We start from the raw sequence: 25,000 nt of genomic DNA on the forward strand, positions 1-25,000 counted from the left end.
TTTTTCCGCTATTTTCTTCAAGATGCGCAACTGTATCCTAAATTGATTAACAACAATGCACAACACTGACAATGTTAGCGATTGGGTGTAACACAATGCTTTCTCATAGATGCAAACACAAGTATTATATTAAGAATTTTGATAGATAAAACTTGAATTCATTAGCAGCTGAGTATGGTACTCAGTTATCTCCCCAGATATTAACTCCATGATAGCCTCTTTAGTAACTTTTCTTCTCTCGATATCAAATTCCGTCTTCGTAATGGGCTGACACGAAGGATCCCTCTCCACTGTTGCCAAACCTTTTAATTATGGATCAAAAAGGGCCTAATGAACGCTTCAATTAGAAATACACATTGTATAGTCAGAGCTGGAATTTTCGAAAAAAAACTTATATGATAAACTTGCAAAGTAATCAGCACAATTTTACCTGTAGAAATGCGGTGGGTGTTCCAGGAAAAGTCATATACAAGTTGTGTGAGTTTTGACTCAAACTTGTACAAACAGAAAGCTTTTAAACCAGAGCAACACTGAAAGTAAAAAATAAAACAAAGAACCCTTAGTAGAAGATCAAACACAAAAGAAAAAAGGAAAAAAGTTTGTTTAACCCTGAGTTTATTACTAGAATGACTCTAATTTTTTTTTAATTACTAGTTTAAATTTTATACCTATTTTACCCTGAATTCTTTTGTAATAAAAAATAATAATTACGAAAATACCATTACTCACAGACTTATTTTGTCCATGTTTTATGTAGCCACAGACTTATTTTTATTTTTATTTGGCCACAGATTTATCTTTAACTCTATAGACTTAATTAGATTTCTACAGATTTATTTTGATATATCTGTCGTGTTTGGTCACAGATTTATTAAATATTCACAGATTTAATTTCTTTAGCCACAAATTTATTAAATATTCACAGATTTATTAAATATTCACAGATTTAATTTCTTTGGCCACAAATTTACTTATTTTTGACAGACTTATATAGGATTCGATAGATTTGTTTTTCCTTTGGCCACCGATTTTTCTAATTTTGATAGATTTATTTGAGTTTTAACAGATTTATTATCTTTTGACCACATATTAACTTAATTTTGACAGATTTAATATGAATTTGACAAATTTGTTTATCTTTTGACCACATATTTAATTACAATTTGACAGATTTTTTTTACTGTGAATATTTAATAAATCTGTGAATATTTAATAAATTTGTGGCTAAAGAAATTAAATCTGTGAATATTTAATAAATCTGTGACCAAACACGACAGATATATCAAAATAAATCTGTAGAAATCTAATTAAGTCTATAGAGTTAAAGATAAATCTGTGGCCAAATAAAAATAAAAATAAGTCTGTGGCTACATAAAACATGGACAAAATAAGTCTGTGAGTAATGGTATTTTCGTAATTATTATTTTTTATTACAAGAGAATTCAGGGAAAAATAGGTATAAAATTTAAACTAGTAATTAAAAAAAATTAGAGTCATTCTAGTAATAAACTGATGAATTAGGGTTAAACAAACTTTTTTCCCTTTATTTGAGTTTTAACAGATTTATTATCTTTTGACCACAAATTAACTTAATTTTGACATATTTAATATGAATTTGACAAATTTGTTTATCTTTTGACCACATATTTAACTACAATTTGACAGATTTTTTTTACTTTGGCGACAGATTTAATAATTCTTTGGCCACAATTTAATTAAATTTATTTAACCAAACTGGTTTATGAAAACCGGATTTAACCATTAGATTCTGATTTTAAAAACAATACAGATATGTCAATTAAATTAAACCGAAATCTTTTTACCCAACAAACTAAATTAAATAAACCGAAATAAATTAAGTAAACCAAAACTTAATTTAAACCAAGAAGGAAAAAAAAACCTAATGTACAAACCAACCATCACGTCTTCTTCTTCAACAAGAGGTTACGTTTCTTGTGTCATTGAGTTTCTTTTTTCACTTATGGCTCAAGTAAAAATTATTTGCTGTAAATGGATACATGGAAAACCCAAATGGTTATTCGGTGTTGATAAAGGAAAGAAAAGCAAGATAATACCAGTGAACCACAAAACAAGCTACGAAGAATTTGTTCATATGGTGATCAGAGCGCACAATGTTGATACGGAGATTTATGACGTTGAGTTGAGCTACATGTATCCAAAGAAAGTTTTGCTAACATTACCGCAAAAGACACCGCCTATAGATATTGGAAATCAAAGGCAATTTAATGGATTTTTGGAACAAGTTAAAACATATGCAATTCATAACCACTCATATACCCATATTTGTAAGATGTTTAATGGCTTTTTGTGAATGTTTTTTTTTTCTGTCAACGTACTACTAAAGGAAACACTATTTTATTTTTCTTTAGCTTTAAACTTGTTAATGAATTAAATTGATAATGGCAATATTGTAGTAAAGAAGAACTATTGGGGTTATTTGGTCTTTATGTACCTATATTCAGATTTGTTGATTACATAGAATTAAACTAGTAATTAATTAAAAGATTAGAGTTAATCTAAGTAATTTTCTCAAAGAAAAAAGAGAAAGATAAGTGGGCCGAAATTACATTGAGATATTTATGTAGAAGTTGAAGAGTCTGTAAACATACGGGAGCCGAACGTCAAAGTACCGATTCTAGAAACTTAACTATTCTATACAGAGAATGTGAAATAGTTGAAGACAATATACTACTTAGTTTGCAAATGGATCAAGACACGCTGTGTGGTTGCTATTGCCACTTAATGAAGGACCGGGCGTTGAATGAGCATCTGTCCATTTAGCAGCTTCATGAGGCCAACGACATCTACATCAATGGTTGGGAAGTTGCAGTTAAATGGGGCCTTCAAATGTCTATAACTACGCAGATAAGCAATCAAATTGAATATGATTTTAAAGTTGTAACAGCTTACAATAAAGGTCACCCCTGAGTCCATAGTTGGCTTCAAAACCTCATGTAAGTTGAACCTAAACCTGTCTGCGTCAATAGGGAGGCACACGTGGTCAAGATCGGAGAGGACAGAGCTGTGCGTGAAGCAAATGGCCAAACCGAGATCAGCAACTCGATAGATCTCTTTGCTTTTCATAGCAAAAAAGTTCCTGAACTATAAGTGAATCCTAGTTTGAGGTCAGGGAGGTAGAGTGGAGCACGATTAGATGAAACATTGCATCACAGTGTCCTGCTGGAAAAGAAACCAGTGAGTGGTTAATGAGATTTCTCTATAATCCATGAAACAAAATTGGGAAAGAAACATTCATACCGGAGACTTGCTGGAGATATAAGCCGATTTCATAGCCATATCTTCATTTGGTTGTATGGAGGTCGCAGATCCTCAATGAAAGCTTTGATGTAGAGTTTATTTATTTTTTTTTATTTTTTTTTGATGTAGGGTTTATTAGTTTATATAAGAACAGAAAGAAGGGGAGGTGAAAAGCTTTGATGGAGTAATATCTCTTATTATTAAGATAGTTTAAAGTACAAAATTGAATGAGTGAGAGTAACAGAAACGTTGGATTGCAGAGGTTATCGTGAAGTTGAAGAGACAGAGACGACTTGGACAGTGCTTGGAAGGTGGTTTGGGCTCTTTTAATATTTTGAGCTCACTTGAATTGACCGACCCGTTTAAAACCTGTTTCAAGTAACAAAGAGATGACGTGGCGATTTGGAAGCTCCTGATAGATTGATTTTCTTAACCAACGTGGCATAGCTAGAATTTTTGAGGATATTCCCCTTTTATTATTGTTAGATATGTTGAAGGTTTTTTCATTAGAATCTTAGTTGATGATTTTAATAGGTACTACTAATATTTAGTGGATTTCCATAAAAATTTGAACCACTAAAATAATTTTAACTGATGAAAAACGACTTTGTCTTTCAACTAGTAGAAGATTCTGTATCCACAGATGCAGAGCCAAGGCAGGATCAATCGAAAGCAGGAGTTGCATAGGGACCCTTGAGTAAGCCATGAACCATTTTCTGGTGCGTTGCTTCGGTTAAATGATAACCATCCCAATTAACATACTCAGATGGATTTTTACAATACCCAACTCCTTGGTATCCACACTCTTCACCAATAGTGAAGTTGTACTGACCTCCTACTCCACAACAAGCACCCAAAGGTCTCTCCTTAAACCCTAAAAAAAACATCCATGCATAAGAACATCAATTAAAGTATCAAACCGTGAGGGTCAAGGACAGAGAGTAATAAGAGCACCTTCAATGGGTAGAATCCCCATTGGAGGTGCTCTAAAGTCCCACGTACCGTATTTGGCAGGTTCTTGGAAAAACCGGTACATAGAGTTGTAGTAGTCAGCATAAATGATGTTGACATGAGGGTAGAGTTTCCGGAGTCGTCTGAGTTCTGTCTTGAGCTGTTCATCATGGTTCTTTCCGAACGCATTGAGCCATGAGAGGCAACCTGTAAAAGGATCGTATTCTTCTTCTTTTGCGGTCTGAAATAGAGTAAGATACGCGGGGAAACATCCATATGGAAAGCTTCCGGGCACCAAAAATGTTTTGCCTCCCAAATTGATCAAATCCTGTAGATTTGTTGCTTAATATTATAAAACTAACGTTTAATTCTCGTGTGTTGGGAGCTGTTAACAGATATTACCACAATCGCCGAAGAGATAGCTTTGATGACTAGAGGAACTAGCTCTTCAACTTCATTGATACTTTTGCCTTGGAAAAACATGTAAACGTAGTCATTCGCTCCAATATCTCCCATTAAAATCAGCGAGTCTCCAAGCATCTCTTTACAATCTAAAGCCATTAGAAGTGAGCTCGATGCATCATCATCATATAACAAGGTTGCAAGTTTCTAACCATGAGGAGACGAGGAGGCGCAAAGGCTAGGTAAATTTTTTTTGAAGATGTTAAGTTGAACACTTAAACTAACATTGGTAAAATCTGATTCAATTCCCTTTTCCATAAGAAACGTACGATCCAAAGCTGTTGCTCCATACACAGCGAAATTGATCCCTTGCTTGAAGCTCACGTTTTGAGAACCAAAATAAGGTGGTACATATGGTAGTCTCAAGAACTCAGCTGTTACATAAACCAAAAATGAACACAATATTACAAAAAAAAGTAGGAGCAAGTAGGGTTTATAACTTGCTGTCCAAGCAAGAAAGACCTAAAACAGAGCAAGTATGGTTTCTAACTTGGTGTCTAAGCAAGAAAGACATAAAAACAGAGGATAACAAACGGAGAAAGTAGGGTTTCAAACTTGCTGTCCAAGCAAGAAAGACCTACAGAGCAGATGATAACAGACAGAAGGTTTAGGTACCGATGAAATCGATGATGAGGCGGCCATCGGAGTTACGGCCGGTGGGAGCATGGAAGAAGGTTTCTCCATAAGGAGGAAAGGCGGCTTGAGGAGGATGATTGACGTCGAAGAGGTGGAGATAATTTCCAGTGTCGGCGCCGGAATCACCGAAGCTGATGATCGATTTATAACTTCGACACGACGGTTCTGTTGAGTCAACAGTGATGGTGGAGGAAAAGATAAGTAGAAAGCTTGAGATGAGCTTCTTCAGTGAAGAAGCCATGTGAAGATACGAGTCGTCTCTTTTACTCGATCTCTATAGTCTTTTTTCGACCACAAATAATGCAAAGACTTCAGGCATTAGTTATTGGATCTTATCTTTTGTCAGGATGCATTGATAATTTGTTGTCTGACAAAGACAGCTATCATCTGCCCATGCAAAGTAGTACTATAGTTCTTTAATTTAATTTATTTTATATTTTTTGTTCGATCTAAAATTTATCACACAAGTCTAGTTAAAGCTAATAAACAACATCTCACATTATCTTTGGAATTTATAAAACACCACTGAAATGTACCAACTCGTCAAAACATTGGGAATGGTCATGGAGCTGCTGCAGTCTGAAATAATTACTCCACACGTTCCATAATATAAGATGTTTTGCATAAAACACAAAAATTAAAAGACTTAACTTTTAGAATATAATATCATTAATAGCATAAATTTACAATAAGTTAACCAATCATAAATAATACAGTAAAATATTATTGGTCAACTAATTTCCAATAAAATTAAAGTACGTTAAAACTATCAAAACATTTTATATTTTGAAACATCAGTCTTCTTCAAAACATCTTATATTATGAAACGGAGCAAGTATTTGTTATAAATCATCAATTTTTGAAAGAAGAAAAAAAGAGAAAAAATTTAGACTTCTTATTTCATAAAGATAACTATTATGCATGCTTATCAATTTGTTTTGTCAACTGCATGCTTATCAGGTGATGACAATGAATTGTAAATTTCAAAATAAATTGAAAATTATTATGCTCTCTCAGCGTTTTTGTCAACAGTCAATACTATTATAAACTGATTATATGTGCCAAAGCCTTGTCGTAGCAGCAATCCGATCTTGTTAATCATTATCATCATCATCATCATCCTTTCATTACTAAATGTTTTTTACTTCAATTTTTTTTACAACAAATGGATTCGTATTAACTGCTGAAAGAATATTTTTTATCCACTGATGCAGAGCCAGGGCAGGACCAATCAAATGCAGGAGTTGCATATGGACCATTGAGTAAACCGTGAGCGATCTTGCGGTATGCAGCTTCGGTTAAATGATAACCATCCCAATTTACATACTCAGATGGATTTTGACAATAGTTAACTCCTCTGTATCCACACTCTTCATTAACAGTGAAGTTGTATTTACCTCCAACTCCACAACAAGCAGCCAAAGGTCTGTTCTTAAATCCTAAAAACAATAATCCATAAAAACATCAGTTAAAGAATACAACTGTGAGGTCAAGAACATAGAATTTTAAAAGTGCACCAACCGTATTTGGCTGGTTCTTGGAAAAACGTGTAGATGGAGTTGTAGTAGTCAGCATAAATAATGTTAACATGCGGGTATAGTTTTTGTAGTCGTTTGAGTTCGGTCTTAAGCTGGTCATTATGGTACTCTCCAAATTCGTTGAGCCATGGGATACAACCAGTGAAAGGGTCATGTTCTTCTTCTTTTGCATTATGAAATAGAGTAAGATATGACGCAGAACATCCTATTGGAAAGTTTCCAGGTACCAAAAAGGTTTTGCCTCCCAAATCTACCAAATCCTGTAGTTTTGTTGCCAAGTTTGTTATTACAAAAAATTAAACACACATAAAACAGAGAAAAGTAATTATATGTTACCACAATTGCTGAAGAAATAGTTTTGATGATTAGAGGAACAAGCTCTTTAATCTCATTGACAGTTTTGCGTTCGAAGAAGGGATAGTTATAGTCGTTTCCACCAATCTCTCCCATGAGTACCAGCGAGTCTCCAAGCATCTCTCTGCAATCTACACCAAAACAATTAGAAGCCAACTCTATTCATCTTAGATATTGAATAAGGAAGAGGTACAAGACTACGTTTCTAACCACGAGAAGACGAGGCGCAGAGGTTAGGTAGAACCTGCTTGAATGTGTTAAGCTGAACATTTAAACTAACATTGGTGAAATCAGATTCAATTCCTTTTTCCATTAGAAATGCACGATCCAGGGCAGTTGCTCCATACACCGCGAAATTAATCCCTTGCTCGAAGCTCACGTTTTGAGATCCGAAATAAGGTGGTACGTATGGCAGTCCCAAGAACTCAGCTGTTAAGACAACATTACAAATACTCAGAAGCAAGTAGGGTTTTTAACTTGCTGCTCAAGCAAGAAAGACCACAAAAGTAATTACTGATCTAGTGGTTGTGAGACTATACATTGTCATTAGTTCAACCTTATTTGAGAGAGTAGTGAGTTATGTCTTAAATGTGGTAGTACCAACGGTTAGCTACATGTACCAGATGAGATTATGGACCAAATTGCCCATAACTTAAAGCTGAGGAGAACCTCCATATTTTAATAGTTAAGGGGCTTGCTATATATACATATTTTATATAAAAAAATTTAAATATCAACAAATTTGGTTGAAAAGAACCCCAAAAAATTCTTAAATAAACTTAAATTTTAAGAATTTGATTTTTCAAGATCCATAAAAATGTTGACCGGCCCTGGGAGAACAAGTGGTTTTGCCTAAATGTATGAAACAGAGAGAGGGAAAAAAGTAGGTACCGATGAAGTCTATGATAAGACGGCCGTCGGAGTAACGGCCAGAGGGAGGATGAAAGAAGGTTTCGCCGTAAGGTAGAAATGCGGCTTGAGGAAGATGATTGACGTCGAAGAGACGTAGATAATTTCCGGTGTCGGCTATGGAATCACCGAAGCTTATGATCGATTTATAAGGATGACACAGTGGTTCTGATGAGGCAACGATGATGACGGTTGAGGATAAGAGAAACAAAAAGGTTGAGATGAGCTTCTTTAGTGGAGAAGCCATCGGACAGTCGTCGTTGTCTCTGTCGACTCAACTTTGGTACTTCTTTTTTTGGGGTAATAAATACTGAAGAGTTGAGTCAGTTGATGAGTTCTATTTATTTCCTCAAATAAGTAAGAGTGAACTGGCAGAATGGGTCGTGTTTATTCGTTGAAAGGGAAGTAACTTCATAAATGTCCAGACCAGTTGCAACCTCCACTACAAAAAATTGGATCTTCCATGCTGATCAAAAATGATTCATCCGTTCCCAAAATTAAGATTTTCAAGAGTTTTTACGTTTATTAAGAATATAATAAATGTTTACAATTTAGTTTGCAATTTATTTTTTAATAAACTTTTCAATAACTATCCACCAATAAGATTTAATCAATTCAAATATTCACAATTAATGTTCCTCAAAAGTATACAAAAGTATCTTAAAAATATATAAAATCTATTTTTGTGCAATAAGAATAAACTCTATAAAATCCAATGTTTTGAAAACCGGACCGGACATTGACTCGGCATTGTAACTAGGTCAATGGTCGGACCGGTCTAACCGGTTCAACCGGGTTTTAAATTATAATCAAATTTAAATAATTAAAAATATATATATATATACAATTATTTTTATAAAAATTTATATCATTTCTAGAATCTAACTAAAATTGATACATAAATAAATAAAACCTTAAAAATATATAAAAATATAATGAAAACTAATTTATTTGGAAATATACTTTTAAAAATATGATTTTAAATGAAATATTTATAAATTTGCAATTTTTTTATTTTTTTAATTTTAATAGAGAAAAACGGATTTTAATATTGAACCGGGTCACCGGTTTTACCGAGTTTGGCCGATTTTTTGTTTTTACCGGGTTTGCCGGTTTAATTCAAATCCGGTTTTTAGTATAACTCGAAATCGGTTAGAATACTGAGTCACGGTCCGACCGGTTCGACCGGCCGGTCCGATCCGGTTCAACCGGCCGGTCCGATCCGGTTTTTAAAACACTGATAAAATCTTACTTTTGAGAACGAGGAGAGTATTGTTAAAATAAAAATTACTAAAAGATTCACTTTCATTTTTCCCATAAAGATGGATTACTTTTCAAAATTGGATTCCTTACCTAACCACTATATATAAAATATTTAAATTTTCCACGAGATCCCCCTCACTCTAATGAAACATATTTAAACATTTTAAGTATATTTAAATACTATTTTATTTTGGTAGTAAAATTTATATTATTTTCTAGAGGTTAGATTTTGAATTTTTTGCATAGGAATATGAATATAGGCTATAAATATGAATATAGGCTATATCATCAGAAACGTAACAATGAGTAGGCTATAATATCAAAAAGCTTGGTTTTTTTTTTTGACATCAGAGGTTTTGATTATATATATAAGGGATCTCGAAAGATTTGTATATGTATCAAGTTTGCATATTTGATATGTTGGTAAATGAATAAATAAAGTTGTGAAGCAGATCAACTCTTTGTAACTCATAAGAGAATATACAGAACGGATTTACAGAGGCGACTCATTTATCTAAAAATGCGTATTAATCCCGTGCGTAGACGCATGGAGAAGTTTTTGTTTGCATTTATATTGTTAACTAGGGCAAAACCCGCCCTACGGGCCGGTATACAAATGAAAAAAAAATATTTGCTATAAAATATGTTTAAAATTAAGATTAAAATGCTATTTGAATTTAATATATATTACTGATTCTATAATATTTTAGACTATTAGATTTATTAGTACCAAAATTATTTAAATTATTACTTCTTATGAAATTACTTTGATTTTTTTTATTCAAATGTTTATAACTGAGGTTGATTAAAAATGTCACCGATTATTAAAATATTTGTGGACTATTAAGTGTTGTATTAAAATATATGGTTTAGATAACTAATGAATAAGATATACGCTAAACTTCAAAACATTCAAAAAAATAATAAAGATGGTGTGTTTATTTGTGGTGCTTTAATTGATTATGTGGCCAAATGGAAAAAAAAAAAATCTCAACTATATACGATAAACACAAAGAATTATGAAAAGAGAAAACAAAGAATCAGATGTATTAAACTTAAAAGCAACTAAAGTTAACAATTGCTAGATAAGATTTTACAATTAAGAAAATATACATGTAGAACTTCCTAAAATGGTGGTAAGGGGTTTCCTCGATCACCACGGCTCCCTCTAACCATGGTCCATTATATTTCTTGGAACTTTGGGGTTGGTTTTACTGGTCTTCTTACTCGAGTCCTTTGAGAAGGAGCACTCATCTCAAATCTTAAATCCATGTCGAAGACAGCCAAAAATATTCCCATTAACTTCAATTACCAATGAACCATTGGTTATTGGTTAAAGAAGCTGGTTCATGTAAGTCATTATTTATTCAAAGCGCAAACACTTCAAACACATCTGCCTGGATCACTGAGAAAACAAAGAACCATCAATATCATAAAGAGGGAACAATTGTTGCGGTTATCAACGTTGATACCTCTTGGACTCGTAGTAGTAACTCAGAGCTTGCTCAATCTTGAGCTAAAGTGGACATGACCTTCGATTTAAGCTTGGAAAATGAACTGATTACTTCTTTCCCTACGCATAGTTTGAACAAAGACTATTATAAAAATCTGTAGTTTTAACTGGAGTGGTTAAAGAGTGAATCCCACCGTACTTCATATTCAGATAACCAAACCAAATAGGCTACACCGAAGTACATAAACAACTTAAACAACTCCAGCTAAATCCATACAGAGAAATCCAATGCGCATTTTCTTCCACCTTCGAAACGATTATCCGCGTACCTGGCTGATTTTGTATCACCATTTTTTGATTATAGCTCCTTTCCCCAGTGGAGATATCAAACACATACACACTTTAACACTTAAGTGTCTGCAATTTAGAAAGTTCAATTATATTAAGGCAAAAGCAAAATTTATCTAAATTTCTTTCTGTCGGTTGAGTGATTTCTTTGTAAAGTATTTCATTAAACGTACCAAAACTTTCAGCTCTTTGGCTAATATTTCAGTAGCTTTTGCTTTGTCATTTCTGAAATAAACATACAAACAATATCATTAATTCAAAGAAGAACATAGCCAAATCATATAATCAAGAAAGAAATTAAAATAATAAATCATACCAATTGTTTGTGATGTTTGTATGAATATGTAACGATCTATGCTTGACTATCTAAACTGGCTCTCATAAAAAAAAGATCATTATTTCACATTTCGCAACCAAAAAGAAAATTAATTACCAAGAGACCAATTGCCAAAAGTTCCAAACCAGAGAAAATGCTTTATATAAGTGATAGGAAACTTGAGCAAACTAATGAGACGCACACAAAAGCCAAAGGCAGAGAAGCGAAGACGCAACGGTGACGTTAGAGTCTCGGTGGTTGTTGTATGAATAGCCATTTCCACCATCACGCCCCCTTCCTCTGCTGTTGTAGTAGCTCCTTTGGTAACTGTTTCCACCGGAATTATCATAAGATTCATACCGCCCATTCGAGTAGCCACCATCACCAGCTCGACCTCCTCGGGCATTGGAATAGCCTCTTCGAGCACCTCGATGACCTCTTTGGTTCTGGAGGGATCCACGTGGCACATACTGTTGCTGGCAATCTCTCTTTGACTTCCCTCCTTCTACCTGAGTGTAGGCTTGTTCCTGCTGTTCATGAATCACATTTCTTTCCATCGCTAACTCAACCTTCAAACCAAAAACATCAAATTCAGCCTCGGGCAATTAATTCTTTAAAGATAATTTAGAACTTCACGTTTCACTGGATTACCTTCGGTTGCTCAAAATGATCATTAACAACATATTCTTCTTCTTTACGGTTTAATGTATATCTTCTTCCTGCGAACAAAACAACAATCAATTCCACAGAAAGAACGGGAAGTTGCTCAAGAGAACACATGGAAAGGTTGTATGTTTTCTAACTCACATAATGATACAATCAGAAACATGTCTATACATTTACTATAGTGAAACAAAATATTGTCACGGTTTGTAGTCACCAGCCACATGAACAAACCAGAATATATTTACAACTCGTACAGTAGAACACTACAAAGCTTAATCTAACCAGGACAGAGTTTTCAAATAACCATAAGAACAATTCAATAATCAAACACGCAACTTAAGAATCTACTCCTCTATCTTATCCAAACAACTTAGCTTACTCGATTTCAATCACAGCTCAACCTTAGACAAACTCAAACTCCTTGACAAATAAACTTCATCTCCTCCCTAGGACATCACATCACTAATGTCCTCCTTCAGATCAACTTAGAGCTTTGCATCACATAGGACCAGTCACTCGAGTAAAATCACAACTCAAGCGGAGGGCACGTAGATGCTTGTTGATGGAGAAGATGAAACTGAATCCAAAACTGATCCAATAAAATCGAAAGCCTTAGTCAAACGCAAAAGCTAAGGCTAGAAGTCACTGAAATTTAAAACTTGGCTACCTTGAATCTTTTAAAAGCGTACGATTGGGAGGATTAACCTGATTATTTTCACGGAAGAGAACGTACCTTTTTATAGTGGTAGAAGCGAGTCGAAGAGTTAAGACGGCCGTTAATGTGATGGTTCAATGCATTTCGTAACGGTTTGAAGAAAGGAATCCCAGACGAAACGGACTGAAATGAGCTCGAGCAAGAGAGTCAGCATGAAGATGCTTCGCAGTAAAACTTCTGGAAAACACCATCGTCGCTTGAGTTTCAGATGTAGAAGAGAAGGATGAACGAACCTAGATTGGTTCTCTTGCGTAATTAAAGAAGCCCAGCACACAAAACACGAAGAAGCCCATCACGATTGCGGTTTAATGAAACGTTAAGAGTTTAGTCTGAACTGGACACGTGTCACCGCAACAGAGAACGACTTATCTACGTGGCATGCCTACGTGTACTAAGGAGAAGAGAATAAACAGTCTTTTATATATATAGATTTTGATAAAATTCTAGTGTTCTGTTTTCTTTTATCAAAACTAAAAATTATTTTAGTCATATTTTTGGAACTCGATAAAATGAAAACCTAAAATTAGACGTGATAAAGAACAAAAATATACTTGTTACATCAAAACAAAACAGTTAGAAAGGCAAACCAATTATTATAAGTTTTTACAAAAAAGGATACATGGCTTTTCTCAAAAAAAAAAAAAAGGATACACGTTTGGAAGCAACATTTATAGAAAATGATAATTTGTAAATACCAAAAAATAATAATATAATTACTATTTTACAAAAAAATAATAATATAATTACTACATTTGATACATCATTTTGTTTGTATTTGATTTGTAAATAAGTCTTCTTTAAAATATAAATCTATTTATTTTTAATATAATAAAAATAAAGTGAAACTAAAATAAAATATAAAACATTAGACTTTTATTCAAACTATTCTTTCAAAGGTTTTGAAATCGTAAGCCTTGTACAAAGATAAATAACTAATTAAATATTAAAAAAAAAAGAACACATTTTGGGATTTTCTGGTTGAACTTGTATTTTGTTATTCTTCTCCGTCGCCTTTTTCTGCAGCCATCACTTATCACTAACCTTGAAGTTCAAGGTTAAGACACAAACCATATATAAAATCTTCAGTTTCTGTATAATAGACTCATAATTACATGTTTGTAAAATAGATGAATATGTTCTATTATAAGAAACGATATTTGTAAAAAAGGTATATAGAAGATTCATATATCTATCGGCAATAAGAACTTTGGTTGATCCTGAGGATATTAAGATCATTACAAGTATTCCTTTGAGTAAAAATCAGATGGAAGATAGGAATGGATGACATTTCACTAACAATGGTAAATACACGGTACAATCTGGATACCAAGTGGAACGTATCTATCCAGATAAGGAAACACCACTGGAATTTTATGGATCCACAGTTGATGCCCTTAAAGCCTACTGCTGGAAATTGAAGTGTCCTCTGAAGATAAGACATTTCTTATGGCAGTTGTTTTCAGGTTGTATAACGGTCATGAAGAACCTAAATGCAAGAGGAATACAAGGAGACACATATTGTTCACGTTGTGGAGACCAGGAGGAATCGATTAACCATGTGTTTTTTTACTGTCCTCCAGCACGACAGGGGTGGGCATTATCTAAGATACCATCGAATCCGAATATTTTTCCTATAGATTCTTTTTTTGCGAACATGGACCATCTTTTTTGGAGAGTTAATCCAAAGATGGATGACCATCAGTTTGCATGGATCTTATGGTATATTTGGAAAGGTCGGAATAATAAGGTGTTTAGCAATATCAAATCCGAGGGATACCCTTAAGATAGCCGAACTGGAATCAAAACTTTGGGCTGAGGCTCAGGGTTTAAGGAATCAGCGAGTGGCACAGGATGTACAGATTAGTTCCATTCAAACGAATTCAGGAAGATGGTGCTTTATAGACGGCTCGTGGAAAGATAAGGATTTGTTCTCAGGGCAAGGATGATTTAGTACTTTACCAGGCTTTGATGGTTTGTTAGGGGCACGAAATGTACATGCATGTCTATCACCCCTCCATTCAGAGGTGGAGACATTGATATGAGCAATGGAATGCATGAGGAATTTAAGACAGTTTCAGGTTACGTTTGCAACAGATTGTTCTCAGTTTGTGAAGATGGTTTCGGAACCCGAGGAATGACCAGCATTTGGAACCTATCTGGAAGACATTAAGCTTTTGAGGAGCAGTTTTCTCAACTCATACATCGTTCATGTACCAAGGACGGCGAACCAAAAGGCGGATAGCTTAGCACGCAGTGCCCGGCAGCAACCGTCTTTTGTCGTACACATGGATGAAGAGTTTCCAATTTGGTTTACAGAGTCAACATGAGTCTGTGAATTGTTTGCTGTAAAAAAAAGATTCATATTAGCAGATATACGTACTGTTAGCTAAATTGCTGACGAAACCCTTGTGTTTTCCTTTCTTGTTTGAAGAATGCTTTGGAGCTTGAGTAAATTCAAGTACCATCTTCAAACTGAATCATAAAGAATTAAAAAGAATAAGAGAGCATTACTTGTAAATGGCAGAAAATTAAAGTTTGAAAGGCAAAATATAAACTTGTATATAAATTACTTACTATCCTCGATCACAGAAAAGAAAAATGAAGAAAGGATGGTAAAGAAAACAGACACAGTTTGAAACCGACACGATTTTTTTTTTGGAATTTGAAAGTGATGATAGTAGCTTGACCGTATGAGAAAATTTAGGGATTCAGTTTTTTTTTTCAGTTTCGAAAACTTGAAATCTAGAAATTATTTTTAATTGATTTTATTTTCTGAAAAAAAATATTTATCAGATTTTTATTGGTCAAGTGACTTGTGCTTTAGTATACAAAGAATGCGGCTTGGTCAAGTGATTTGTGTTTTAGTATACGAAGAATGCGGCTATAGGACGTGCTCAAAGTCAAAATCTTCTTTGCGAAGAAGCGGAAGTCAGAATCCGACCTGTTTAATATCAAAAGGGAAAACAAGACGTCCCATAACATAGATCGAAGAAACAGTGACTATAACTAAATAATTGCATTGGGAACTAACAGAGATTCTGGACGTCCTTTTCTAGGCTTTGGTTTGTGTGCCAAAGCTTATCTCTCTTTTGGATTCACTTTTTAAGACCGTCACTTTTTAAAATTTATACTCCCTCCGTTATTGTACACAAAGATTAATAAAATTATATTTTCTTAAAAAAATATTTTAAAGATATAATTTAAAAATTAGTTAACCAATTATAAAAAATACTGTAAAATCTAATTGGTTGAACAGTTTTCAATAAAGTTAAAGTTAACCTTAAAATCTCAAAACTTCCTTAAAATCTCAAAACTTCATGTAAATTGAAACAAAACAAACCTTCTAAAATATTCTCTATATTAAAACGGAGGGAGTATTTAATTTTCAACTCTACAGTTTTTAAGAAAGTTCACATTTGATTGTACTTTCATTTGAATTTCAATCAAACTAATCTATACTTGCACACTGATCTAACCGATTTTCTTTTGTAAGAAGGTGGTGCCAGATTAGGTATCTCACTCAAGTCAAAAATAATCAACAACTTCCGGTCCATTCATGATGCAAAACTAATGCACCACAAACACTTCTTCCACAAACAGTTTTAACCGGAACCGTTTATTCAAATCGAATAGAATGAACCGGTGCAGTTCAGTTTCGGTCTTAGTCAATTTATCTGATAGATATTAGTGTTGATTATCTATGGGTATAGATTCGGTTTCGGTTTTTACCTGTAATCGAACGGGCACATGTTTAAACCAAATTATATCCTTTAAAAACATAGATATGTATCTCTCGAGGTCGATCCGGGTTGGATAAGTGAAGTGAAAAGTGTAATACCACTAGGCTATTTCAACTTCGTTGTATTTAACTACATATTATTAAAATATATATACGATTTCGAGTCATTTTTCCTTAAAAATAAGAAGAAAAAATGGGTACCCGGATCACTTCAGTTTATATGTAATTTTTTTAAAATATATATATGATTCATATAATAAATAGATACTCAGAACCAATCCGAAAATGGTGGTGCCCGAACCGAAACCCAAACCGAAGTTTATTAAATACCTATTGGATATATAATCCATTTATCCGAAAGACCAGAACCGATCGGATCACTTGATCCGAATATCTGAAGTTCCAGACCTACAAACATAGTCCGTAGTTATAAACTTAATTTATCAGGAAATTTTCGTTTTTGACCATCATATTTTTTAACAGATAAAATTAATTTTACTTCATTATATTGAATATTTATTATTTATGTATTGAGGATCATACATAATCCTCCTGGTAAAAAAATTCCTATCAATTTAGTTATGACGTTAGACTCTAATTTATACATACTCAAACATATAAGTTTGATCCAGATCAACATTAAAATTAACATTTGCTTTTTACAACATTTTACATACATGAAAATTCGGAGAGTAATCGTAGATTAATCGGGGATTAATCGGAGAGTAATCGTAGATTAATCGGGGATTAGTTTTTAATAGTTTTAATAGTTTGTATGTTTATATAAATGAAAATGTAAACAGAACGTAATTGAATCGGTTAATTTTGTTTTAATTTTCTTTCATTAACTAAGCATAAATACTATATTGCCCTCGTCTTCTTCCTCTAAGTTCTGAAACCCTAAATCAGCCGCCCTTCGTTTTTCTTCACTTTTTTTCATCCAATTTCATGTTTTAGTTAGAGTTCATATCAAAATCTAATAGATATATCATGTATCCATTGATTTTATTCATGAAAAGTGAAGAAAATTTAATTTTTTTCCTCAGTTCCGAATTTTTATCCGTACAGGCTCTAAACGCCACGGTAAGTAGCCGCCAAGCGCCTCCACGCCGAGAACTCGGCCGCCTTCCCCGCGTTTTCGAACATGGGTATTAGGGTCCAATATGAATATTTACCAAATTCACCCTTTATAAATTGATCTGAAAAAGGATATTTTGTCAGCTGCAAATACCACAACCACACAAAATCAAAGGCCAATATCATTGTTAGGCATGGCGACACTTGAAATTACAGAAATAGGCCTGGTTCACCCTTCTCAAAAGAGGCCATTGATACGCTCTACAAGAATGAACATGTGCTCTCTTGTTTACATACAAAGCAATCTCTATAAACGCACAACAGAACACAAACAGGCAACATAATTAACCGTTATATAATTTGATTTCATCACAGAAAACATATGTTTTCGAGCTCACTATATTTGGGCATGAATGAGAGAAGCCTTACTGAATGTTTCAATGTTTCATAGATATCCCCCATCAAATATTCTAAAAAATTTCAAACTCTAATTCAAAAGACCTTCATTGAGATTTCTCTGCACTGATCCAACTACGACCAATGTTCTTAGGTATCTTTCTAGCTTTCATCGCATCCCTAATCTCGCTCACCTTCTCCCACTTACCAGCAGAAGCCAAAACATTGGACAACGCTATATAAGCCCCAGGTCTTTTATCCGCATTCAGTTTAAAAAGCTCACTCGCAGCTACGCTTGCAATGTCCACATTACCATGCAGTCTACAAGAGCTCAGAAGAGCAGCCCAAACATCAGAGTTAGGCCTTTCCGGAATCGCCCTAACAAACTCCAAAGCTTTATTCAAATCTCCAGCGCGTCCCATGAGATCAACCATGCAAGCATAGTGTTCCATCTTTGGCCTCATAGAATAATCTCTCTGCATGCTCTCAAATATCTCATACCCTTTCTCAACTAACCCAGAATGCGAACACGCAGAGAGAGCTCCAAGAAAGGTTACATAGTTAGGTGCTATATTCACTTCCTTCATCTTAGTGAAGAGCTCAAGCGCTTCCTCAGGGTTCCCGTTCTTCCCATACCCATCGATCATCGAAGTCCAAGAAAACACGTTCCTCTCTTGCATCTGGTCAAACACTCTCCTCGCATCGTCGATTCCACCGCACTTTGCATACATATCCAACAAAGAGCTCCCCATTTTGATATGCGTATACACACCACTCTTCATAACCTGACCGTGCACCTGCATACCAACTTCACGCGCCGTCAGAACCGAACACGCGCCAATCACGCTAGCGAATGACGAGATGTTCGGATGGAAACCAGCCCGCTGCATCGAGGCATACATCTCAACAGCTCTCTTAGCAGTCTCACCTGTTCTGCTCAAACCTTCAACCATAGCGTTGTAAACCACAATATCCTTCACTCTAGTCTTATCAAAAATCTCTTCAGCATCCTCCACGAATCCTTGATTCATGTAACCCGAGATCATCGACGTGGAACAGACCACGTTCTCGTCTTTCATCGTTTCGAAAACGGTTCTTGCAGACTCCAGCTTCCCGCTCTTCACGTAAGCATCAACAAGCGCAGTCACCAACACATCGTCTAGCTCAACGTGGCCTTTTATAATCCGGGCGTGGACCAGCCTGCATAAGCTACCAAGACTAGTAGATGATGCTGATGCCTTAAGAACCATGGAAAGCGTGTACCCGTCTGCGTTTTCACCAGAGAATGCCATGCGTTGAACTAGGAGGAGACACTCCTTTACCAATCCTTGCTTCAGGTAGCCGCTGATCATGTAGTTGTAAGCCGATAACGTTGGTTTGGGCAATTCGTCGAACACTTGGCGTGCGTAAGTCATGCATCCGCATTTTAGATGCAAGATGAGTAGTTTGATGGATATGTTCAGATTTGGTCTGAGCCCGGTTTTGATTATGTCGGCGTGGATCTTCTTCCCGGATTTTGGGTACGGAGAGTTGATGTGTTCTTGAAGAGCTCCGGCGATGCTTGCCGCCGGTGAGAGAGTTGCGTAGTGATTTGACTGGGAAATTCGCGGTGCGACTGATGAGAGTCTGAAGATTATCATTAGCTGATCTAAACTGTGATCAAGACAGATCCTTGTCCGGTAATAACAATGGCTTTTTTCAACAGTTGTTTGGTAATGGAAAAGTTTCTTGTTGTAGAAGCATAAGATTACTTGGTTTTGGTTTATATTTGAATTTTAAGTTTTTAACCATAACTTTTAATATTCAGCTTTTTTTACCTTTGTAAACAAAAAACTGTAATACTTTTAAATGAAAGAGTCTAACAATTAACAAGTTCCCCCTAAAATTATACAACTTCTAGAATTAGTTGTTCATCAAAATGTTAAGCCAAAAAAACAAAAACAATGAGCAGCAGGACTCAAATCTCTAGCTCCTGGAATGTGAGCAAGTTAAAATCCAAAATACAAGAGAAGCTTGATCAATAGCATTCAGGAACTCTGTTCATTAGCCTACGCAGTGCTTCACGTCACGTTTGAAAGGCAAAAGCTTTTGCTGATAACTTTATGATAATTAACATTCAAAGGTAAAACAATCTGTTAAATAGCATATGGATTTACAGTGACAATCAAGAATCATAACAATGGCCCATCATGACTTCAGAAAATTGAGTGCGGAAGTTTAAAAACTCGTAGAATTGGATCCACAAGGTACCTCTGCTTTCACATTCCATGACTCATATTTGCTTCACGAAAACACCTTTTTGTTATGCTGCCAGGTTCTCCCAAACGGCAACTGTGAGAAATGAAAAGCATAACACCTACATCAGTTGATTTCCAGTAATATTAGAGTTTCAAGAACAGTTATGCAATGATCGAATTACATAAACAACAGGGCATTTGGTCTAGTGGTATGATTCTCGCTTTGGGTGCGAGAGGTCCCGAGTTCGATTCTCGGAATGCCCCCGTTGACTTTTTTTTGGATAGCTGTCCTAAAATGCAAGCTGAGAACTATCTTGTAGAATAAACCTGTTTTACTGCATTAGTTGTGAACAACTCATGTTCAACAACTATATATTCATTTCCCTTCAGTTTCTCAAACAATTTCATTGGTTGAGAATCGCTATGTACCTTGGCTTTTCGAAAGAAAACACTTTCTGGAGAATAGCTGAATGCTGCAACTTCTTCAAGAGATAACTGCAGGAGTCAAAAGAACACAGCTTAAAACCAGTATTCAAGTTCAAGAAACAGCTAAGCATTAACTGATTTATGTCAACAAGGCAATGTTTCACGCCCATTATATAAGTCTTTTAACCAATAAATTTCAAGCAGTGTAAACCGCCATGCATTTTTGTAAGGTGCCAGATTCATCAAGATTCGTATCAGAGGAGTTACACTAGGAAATGCTAGAAATCCAAATGCAAATAACACAAACAACTCCTACAGAGGAATATTCAATGGGGAACATCTAGCAGAGGGACTCAAAAACTACTGATGAAATCAAGCAGCATTTCATTCAAGTTACATTTGAATCTGCAGATTCAAACAGACCCTAACAGCATGGTTTCAACTCAAAGATTCTAATGCTTGTAATGGATAACATCTATAACAGGGCATTTGGTCTAGTGGTATGATTCTCGCTTTGGGTGCGAGAGGTCCCGAGTTCGATTCTCGGAATGCCCCCTTTGATATTTTTTACTTTATAATGTTTCCAAACCAAACTGAAAGAACTTTCAGTATTTTAGTTTCACTGCAGATCATATAACTCAAAACCGTCAAAATGAATGAATTTATAATTCAGGTACTGGTTTTTAAACAGTGAAAACAGAAAAGCAGCTAAGGTAAAAATGAGTCATGATAACAGACTGGAGCAGCATATCATAGATTTCTACAAGAGACAACTAAGACTGAAATATTTGTTTATTCATTTCAGTTCAAAAAGATCTAAAAAATTAGGTCCAACTAAAGACTGAAATATTTGTTTAACAAAAGTCAACTTAGGGAACGAGATCAAAATATGACCAGATCTTCAACATTGTAACTAAACTGCCAAACAACAGGGCATTTGGTCTAGTGGTATGATTCTCGCTTAGGGTGCGAGAGGTCCCGAGTTCAATTCTCGGAATGCCCCCCCATTGACTTTTTAGTAAACCTTATGTTTCAAATGTCAGCAGATAGATATCATAAAACAAACTCTGCTTTAGAGCACATGCATTTATCTTCACGATTAGAAAGGCTATTTTAGATTCTCACTACGAATTTTGGTATAAATGCAAGTAAGAGAACGAGAATCACAGTGTACCTTGGCTTTCACATACACTGACTCACATGTGCAGCGAGAAAACACTTTCTGGATAGCGGATTGATCAGGAGAATTAATAGCTGAATGCTGCTAAATTTCTCCAAGAGACCACTGTGGAAAGTGAAAAGAAAAGAAGCCTAAAACCAGTGTCTACGTTTCAAGAACGGTTATGCATTGAATGGATAACAATAGGGCATTTGGTCTAGTGGTATGATTCTCGTTTTGGGTGCGAGAGGTCCCGAGTTCGATTCTCGGAATGCCCCCATTAACTTTTTCTTGGTGAATGTGTTAAAACAAATCTGAAACATGTGTGACTAAAGAGGGTTCTTTCTTTAACTTTTCAATGGATTCTTTTGGAGTCCAGTCAAATCATAAGACTAGAAGATCATAAGCAATCAAACAACGATAGAGCTTTCAAACGAGTGATGTAAACATCAATTGGAAAATTAAGGACAAGATGACCATCATTTCCTAATAATTATATAGCTATGTTTTCCATTGCAAACCAAAAATTTATTTTCTAAAGAAAATGCAAATCATGTCTGAATTTTCAGTTGGAAAAAGTCACATAGAATAGATTAAGGAATTTCCTATTCAGGCTAAATTATTAAGTTTAAGTATAGAGTGGCCTAACATTACAACAATATATTCAATTATAGACAATCCACCTTTGCTACTAACCCTTATAAAGTCAACTAATAGATCTAGATCTGAAATGTAGCTTTCTTTTTAAATTATCTAAACAAGTAAATATTTCTCACCAGCTTCATGAATCAAATAAAGGAGTCTAAATGTACACCAACTGTATGTTACCAGCTATATGAAGAAAAAACCCTCAAGAGGAAAAGCTAGGCATCTGGAGTAACTTCCATCGTAATAACAGTAATTTATCAGGAACTATTTTTATTTTAAGACTTTTAATGCGAAATGTTTAAGTCAAACTTAAAAATTGTTTCAAACTGAAGCATACCTTTGCATGTCATATGGCATCACTGCGATTAATTAATGAGCATCAGCAAAGGAACACAGAACATTAATGACTTCCCTCGCATTTCAGGGGCACTAAACTAGAAACGCCACTAAACAATGACTAACATTGTAACAAACAAAAGGACAAGACCCTTAGCCATTTTAACTAAGCAAACACTTCAACAACAAAACACCTCCCTTCTACAGATTCATTGAGAAAACATGAGACAATACTTATACTGGCATCCAACTAGATTCTTGAAAATCGAACCACATCAACTGGGCAAAAAGCATTTGTAGTTGTCAATGAAAAACAAAAACAAAAATTGCAGGAATATAGAGAATCAAGAACTGAAACTTTTAAAGATCTACAAAGCACATGCAATTATCAAGGATATGATTTTCCCTCTGGTTGCAACAGCTACCTAGCCTGGTTCCTGAATTCAGGTAACATTTTCCTTTTAATCTACATTCTACAAGAAACCTGAAAATAATCATCTTAATAGTATGACACTTAAATAATGTAACATTTCCATTGTATTGTTGAGGAAGAACTACGAACCAATAACTGTTCTTTCAAGAAAAGGGCAATGGAACGAAGATAAAGTTTAGGTGAAAAACACCAATAACCGGGCATTTGGTCTAGTGGTATGATTCTCGCTTTGGGTGCGAGAGGTCCCGAGTTCGATTCTCGGAATGCCCCTTTAACTCTTTTTGTAAAAGAAATGTTCAAAATGCAGCTAATATATCAATAATGATTTACAGACAATCAAATTTTACTATCCTTGAAAGTCAACTTATAGAACAAGATCTATAATGATGCTTAATGGAACTAAATCAACACCGGACATTTGGTCTAGTGGTATGATTCTCGCTTTGGGTGCGAGAGGTCCCGAGTTCGATTCTCGGAATGCCCCCATTGAATTTTTGTAAACCTTATGTTTCAAATATCAGGAGATAGATATCATAGAACAAACTCTTCTTTAGTTCACATGCATTTATTTATCTTCACGATTAGAAAGGCTATTTAAGATTCTCACTACTTTTGGTATAAATTTCTGAGATGCAAGAGAACGAGAATCACAATGTACCTTGGCTTTCACATCCACTGACTCACATGTGCAGCGAGAAAACACTTTCTGAATAGCCGATTGATCAGAGAGCATCAGTAGCTGAATGCTGCTAGATTTCACAAAGAAAAAACACTAAAACTGGTGTCTAGATTTCAAGAACAGTTATGCATTGACTGGATTACATTAACAATTGGGCATTTGGTCTAGTGGTATGATTCTCGCTTTGGGTGCGAGAGGTCCCGAGTTCGATTCTCGGAATGCCCCGGTTAACTTTTTGTTGGTGAATGTGTTATAACAAAACTGAAACATGTATGACTGAAAAGGGTTCTTTCTTTTACCTTTCAATGGATTCTTTGGAATCCAGTCAAATCATAATACCAACAAGATCATAAGTAATCGAACTAGGGAAAGCTTTTAAATGATTGATGTAAACAGGCAATTGAAAATTTTAGGACAAGATGACCATCATTTTCTAATAATTATATAGCTATGTTTTCCATTGCAAACCAAAAATTTATTTTCTAAAGAAAATGCAAATCATGTCTGAAATTTCAGTTGGAACAAGTCACATAGAATAGATCAAGGAGTTTCCTATTCAGGCTAAATTCAGATTCTAAAGAAAATGCAAGTACCATGTTTGAAGTACTAGTTGGAACTTGGAAGAAGTCTCATATAATAGATTTAGGAATTTCCTATTCAGACCCTTTTTTTTTAAATACCTCCTATTCAGACTATAATATTTAGTTTTAAGTATACAGCGACCTAACATCTCAACAATATTCAATTACAGACAATCCACCTTTGCTACTAATCCTTATAAAGTTATCTAAAAGATCTAGATCTGAAATGTAGCTTTCTTTTTAGTTATCTAAAGTAACCAATTTCTCACCAGATCAATGAATTAACTAAAGGAGTCTGAACTTACATGAACTGTATGTTGCCAGCTACATGAAGAACAAACCCTCAAGAGGAAATGTTAGGCATCTAGAGTAATTTCCATCGTAATATAGCAGGAACTA

At 34.8% G+C, this 25,000-nt stretch overlaps 3 protein-coding genes, 3 long non-coding RNA genes and 7 other non-coding genes across 22 annotated transcripts in view; 7 read left to right on the forward strand and 6 right to left on the reverse strand.

Moving 5' to 3' along the window:
• Positions 1 to 2,572: 2,572 nt before the first annotated feature.
• Positions 2,573 to 3,385, reverse strand: LOC106329341. Its single transcript, XR_001267784.1, has 3 exons — positions 3,280 to 3,385; positions 2,932 to 3,198; positions 2,573 to 2,825 (listed from the first exon to the last, which is right to left on the reverse strand). It is a non-coding gene; the product is annotated as an uncharacterized LOC106329341 (long non-coding RNA).
• A 408-nt stretch (positions 3,386 to 3,793) lies between these two features.
• Positions 3,794 to 5,638, reverse strand: LOC106329340 (sinapine esterase-like). Of its 2 annotated transcripts, none has more exons than XM_013767983.1 (5): positions 5,308 to 5,638; positions 4,845 to 5,066; positions 4,633 to 4,772; positions 4,282 to 4,558; positions 3,794 to 4,153 (listed from the first exon to the last, which is right to left on the reverse strand). In XM_013767983.1, the coding sequence occupies exons 1-5, from the start codon at positions 5,567 to 5,569 to the stop codon at positions 3,942 to 3,944; spliced, it is 1,113 nt and encodes a 370-aa protein (XP_013623437.1). In that variant the 5' UTR covers positions 5,570 to 5,638; the 3' UTR covers positions 3,794 to 3,941. The 2 variants fall into 2 exon arrangements, with proteins under 2 accessions (XP_013623437.1, XP_013623436.1); XM_013767982.1 differs by having other exon boundaries at positions 3,795 to 4,153; positions 4,633 to 4,781.
• Positions 5,639 to 6,429: 791 nt separating this feature from the next.
• Positions 6,430 to 8,441, reverse strand: LOC106331440 (GDSL esterase/lipase At1g28670). Its single transcript, XM_013769796.1, has 5 exons — positions 8,112 to 8,441; positions 7,431 to 7,649; positions 7,203 to 7,351; positions 6,850 to 7,126; positions 6,430 to 6,767 (listed from the first exon to the last, which is right to left on the reverse strand). The coding sequence occupies exons 1-5, from the start codon at positions 8,374 to 8,376 to the stop codon at positions 6,505 to 6,507; spliced, it is 1,173 nt and encodes a 390-aa protein (XP_013625250.1). The 5' UTR covers positions 8,377 to 8,441; the 3' UTR covers positions 6,430 to 6,504.
• A 2,070-nt stretch (positions 8,442 to 10,511) lies between these two features.
• Positions 10,512 to 13,145, reverse strand: LOC106332634. 4 transcript variants are annotated; one of them, XR_001268137.1, is made up of 8 exons: positions 12,909 to 13,145; positions 12,555 to 12,764; positions 12,161 to 12,228; positions 11,510 to 12,078; positions 11,367 to 11,418; positions 11,175 to 11,262; positions 10,865 to 10,965; positions 10,512 to 10,797 (listed from the first exon to the last, which is right to left on the reverse strand). It is a non-coding gene; the product is annotated as an uncharacterized LOC106332634 (long non-coding RNA). The 4 variants fall into 4 exon arrangements; XR_001268136.1 differs by having other exon boundaries at positions 11,040 to 11,262; XR_001268138.1 differs by having other exon boundaries at positions 10,865 to 11,262; positions 11,712 to 12,078.
• Positions 13,146 to 17,888: 4,743 nt separating this feature from the next.
• LOC106331853 (pentatricopeptide repeat-containing protein At1g28690, mitochondrial) lies at positions 17,889 to 19,833 on the reverse strand. Its single transcript, XM_013770272.1, has one exon. The coding sequence runs from the start codon at positions 19,740 to 19,742 to the stop codon at positions 18,210 to 18,212; it is 1,533 nt and encodes a 510-aa protein (XP_013625726.1). The 5' UTR covers positions 19,743 to 19,833; the 3' UTR covers positions 17,889 to 18,209.
• A 154-nt stretch (positions 19,834 to 19,987) lies between these two features.
• LOC106328725 overlaps positions 19,988 to 25,000 on the reverse strand; it is an 8,653-nt gene continuing 3,640 nt past the window's right edge. For 2 of the 6 annotated variants that reach the window (XR_001267620.1, XR_001267623.1), the window contains 5 exons: positions 24,000 to 24,087; positions 22,910 to 23,392; positions 21,940 to 22,050; positions 20,769 to 20,834; positions 19,988 to 20,433 (listed from right to left, as the gene is read on the reverse strand). This is a non-coding gene — a long non-coding RNA (uncharacterized LOC106328725). The remainder of the gene's footprint in view (positions 20,434 to 20,768; positions 20,835 to 21,939; positions 22,051 to 22,909; positions 23,393 to 23,999; positions 24,088 to 25,000) is intronic. The other 4 variants (XR_001267622.1, XR_001267624.1, XR_001267625.1 and 1 more) reach the window with 4 other exon arrangements.
• Positions 20,532 to 20,603, forward strand: TRNAP-UGG. The gene has a single exon. It is a non-coding gene; the product is annotated as a tRNA-Pro (tRNA).
• On the forward strand, positions 21,249 to 21,320 carry TRNAP-UGG. The gene has a single exon. It is a non-coding gene; the product is annotated as a tRNA-Pro (tRNA).
• Positions 21,697 to 21,768, forward strand: TRNAP-AGG. The gene has a single exon. It is a non-coding gene; the product is annotated as a tRNA-Pro (tRNA).
• Positions 22,131 to 22,202, forward strand: TRNAP-UGG. Its single transcript has one exon. It is a non-coding gene; the product is annotated as a tRNA-Pro (tRNA).
• TRNAP-UGG lies at positions 23,540 to 23,611 on the forward strand. Its single transcript has one exon. It is a non-coding gene; the product is annotated as a tRNA-Pro (tRNA).
• On the forward strand, positions 23,754 to 23,825 carry TRNAP-UGG. The gene has a single exon. It is a non-coding gene; the product is annotated as a tRNA-Pro (tRNA).
• On the forward strand, positions 24,174 to 24,245 carry TRNAP-UGG. The gene has a single exon. It is a non-coding gene; the product is annotated as a tRNA-Pro (tRNA).

This window comes from Brassica oleracea, chromosome C3, assembly GCF_000695525.1.
Source record: "Brassica oleracea var. oleracea cultivar TO1000 chromosome C3, BOL, whole genome shotgun sequence".
Taxonomy (NCBI): Eukaryota; Viridiplantae; Streptophyta; class Magnoliopsida; order Brassicales; family Brassicaceae; genus Brassica; species Brassica oleracea.

Bases quoted from the DNA above. Each gene is read 5' to 3' on its own strand.
- LOC106329340 (XM_013767982.1), bottom strand. From the start codon at position 5,569: ATGGCTTCTTCACTGAAGAAGCTCATCTCAAGCTTTCTACTTATCTTT. The intron at 4,782-4,844 runs GTTAGAAACTTG...TAATGGCTTTAG, and splicing joins CGCCTCCTCGTCTCCTCATG to ATTGTAAAGAGATGCTTGGA. The intron at 4,154-4,281 runs GTACGTGGGACT...TGTTTTTTTTAG, and splicing joins CCAAGAACCTGCCAAATACG to GGTTTAAGGAGAGACCTTTG.
- LOC106331440 (XM_013769796.1), bottom strand. From the start codon at position 8,376: ATGGCTTCTCCACTAAAGAAGCTCATCTCAACCTTTTTGTTTCTCTTA. The intron at 7,650-8,111 runs GTACCTACTTTT...TTGTCTTAACAG, and splicing joins TCTTATCATAGACTTCATCG to CTGAGTTCTTGGGACTGCCA. The intron at 6,768-6,849 runs GTTGGTGCACTT...TATTGTTTTTAG, and splicing joins CCAAGAACCAGCCAAATACG to GATTTAAGAACAGACCTTTG.
- LOC106331853 (XM_013770272.1), bottom strand. From the start codon at position 19,742: ATGATAATCTTCAGACTCTCATCAGTCGCACCGCGAATTTCCCAGTCA.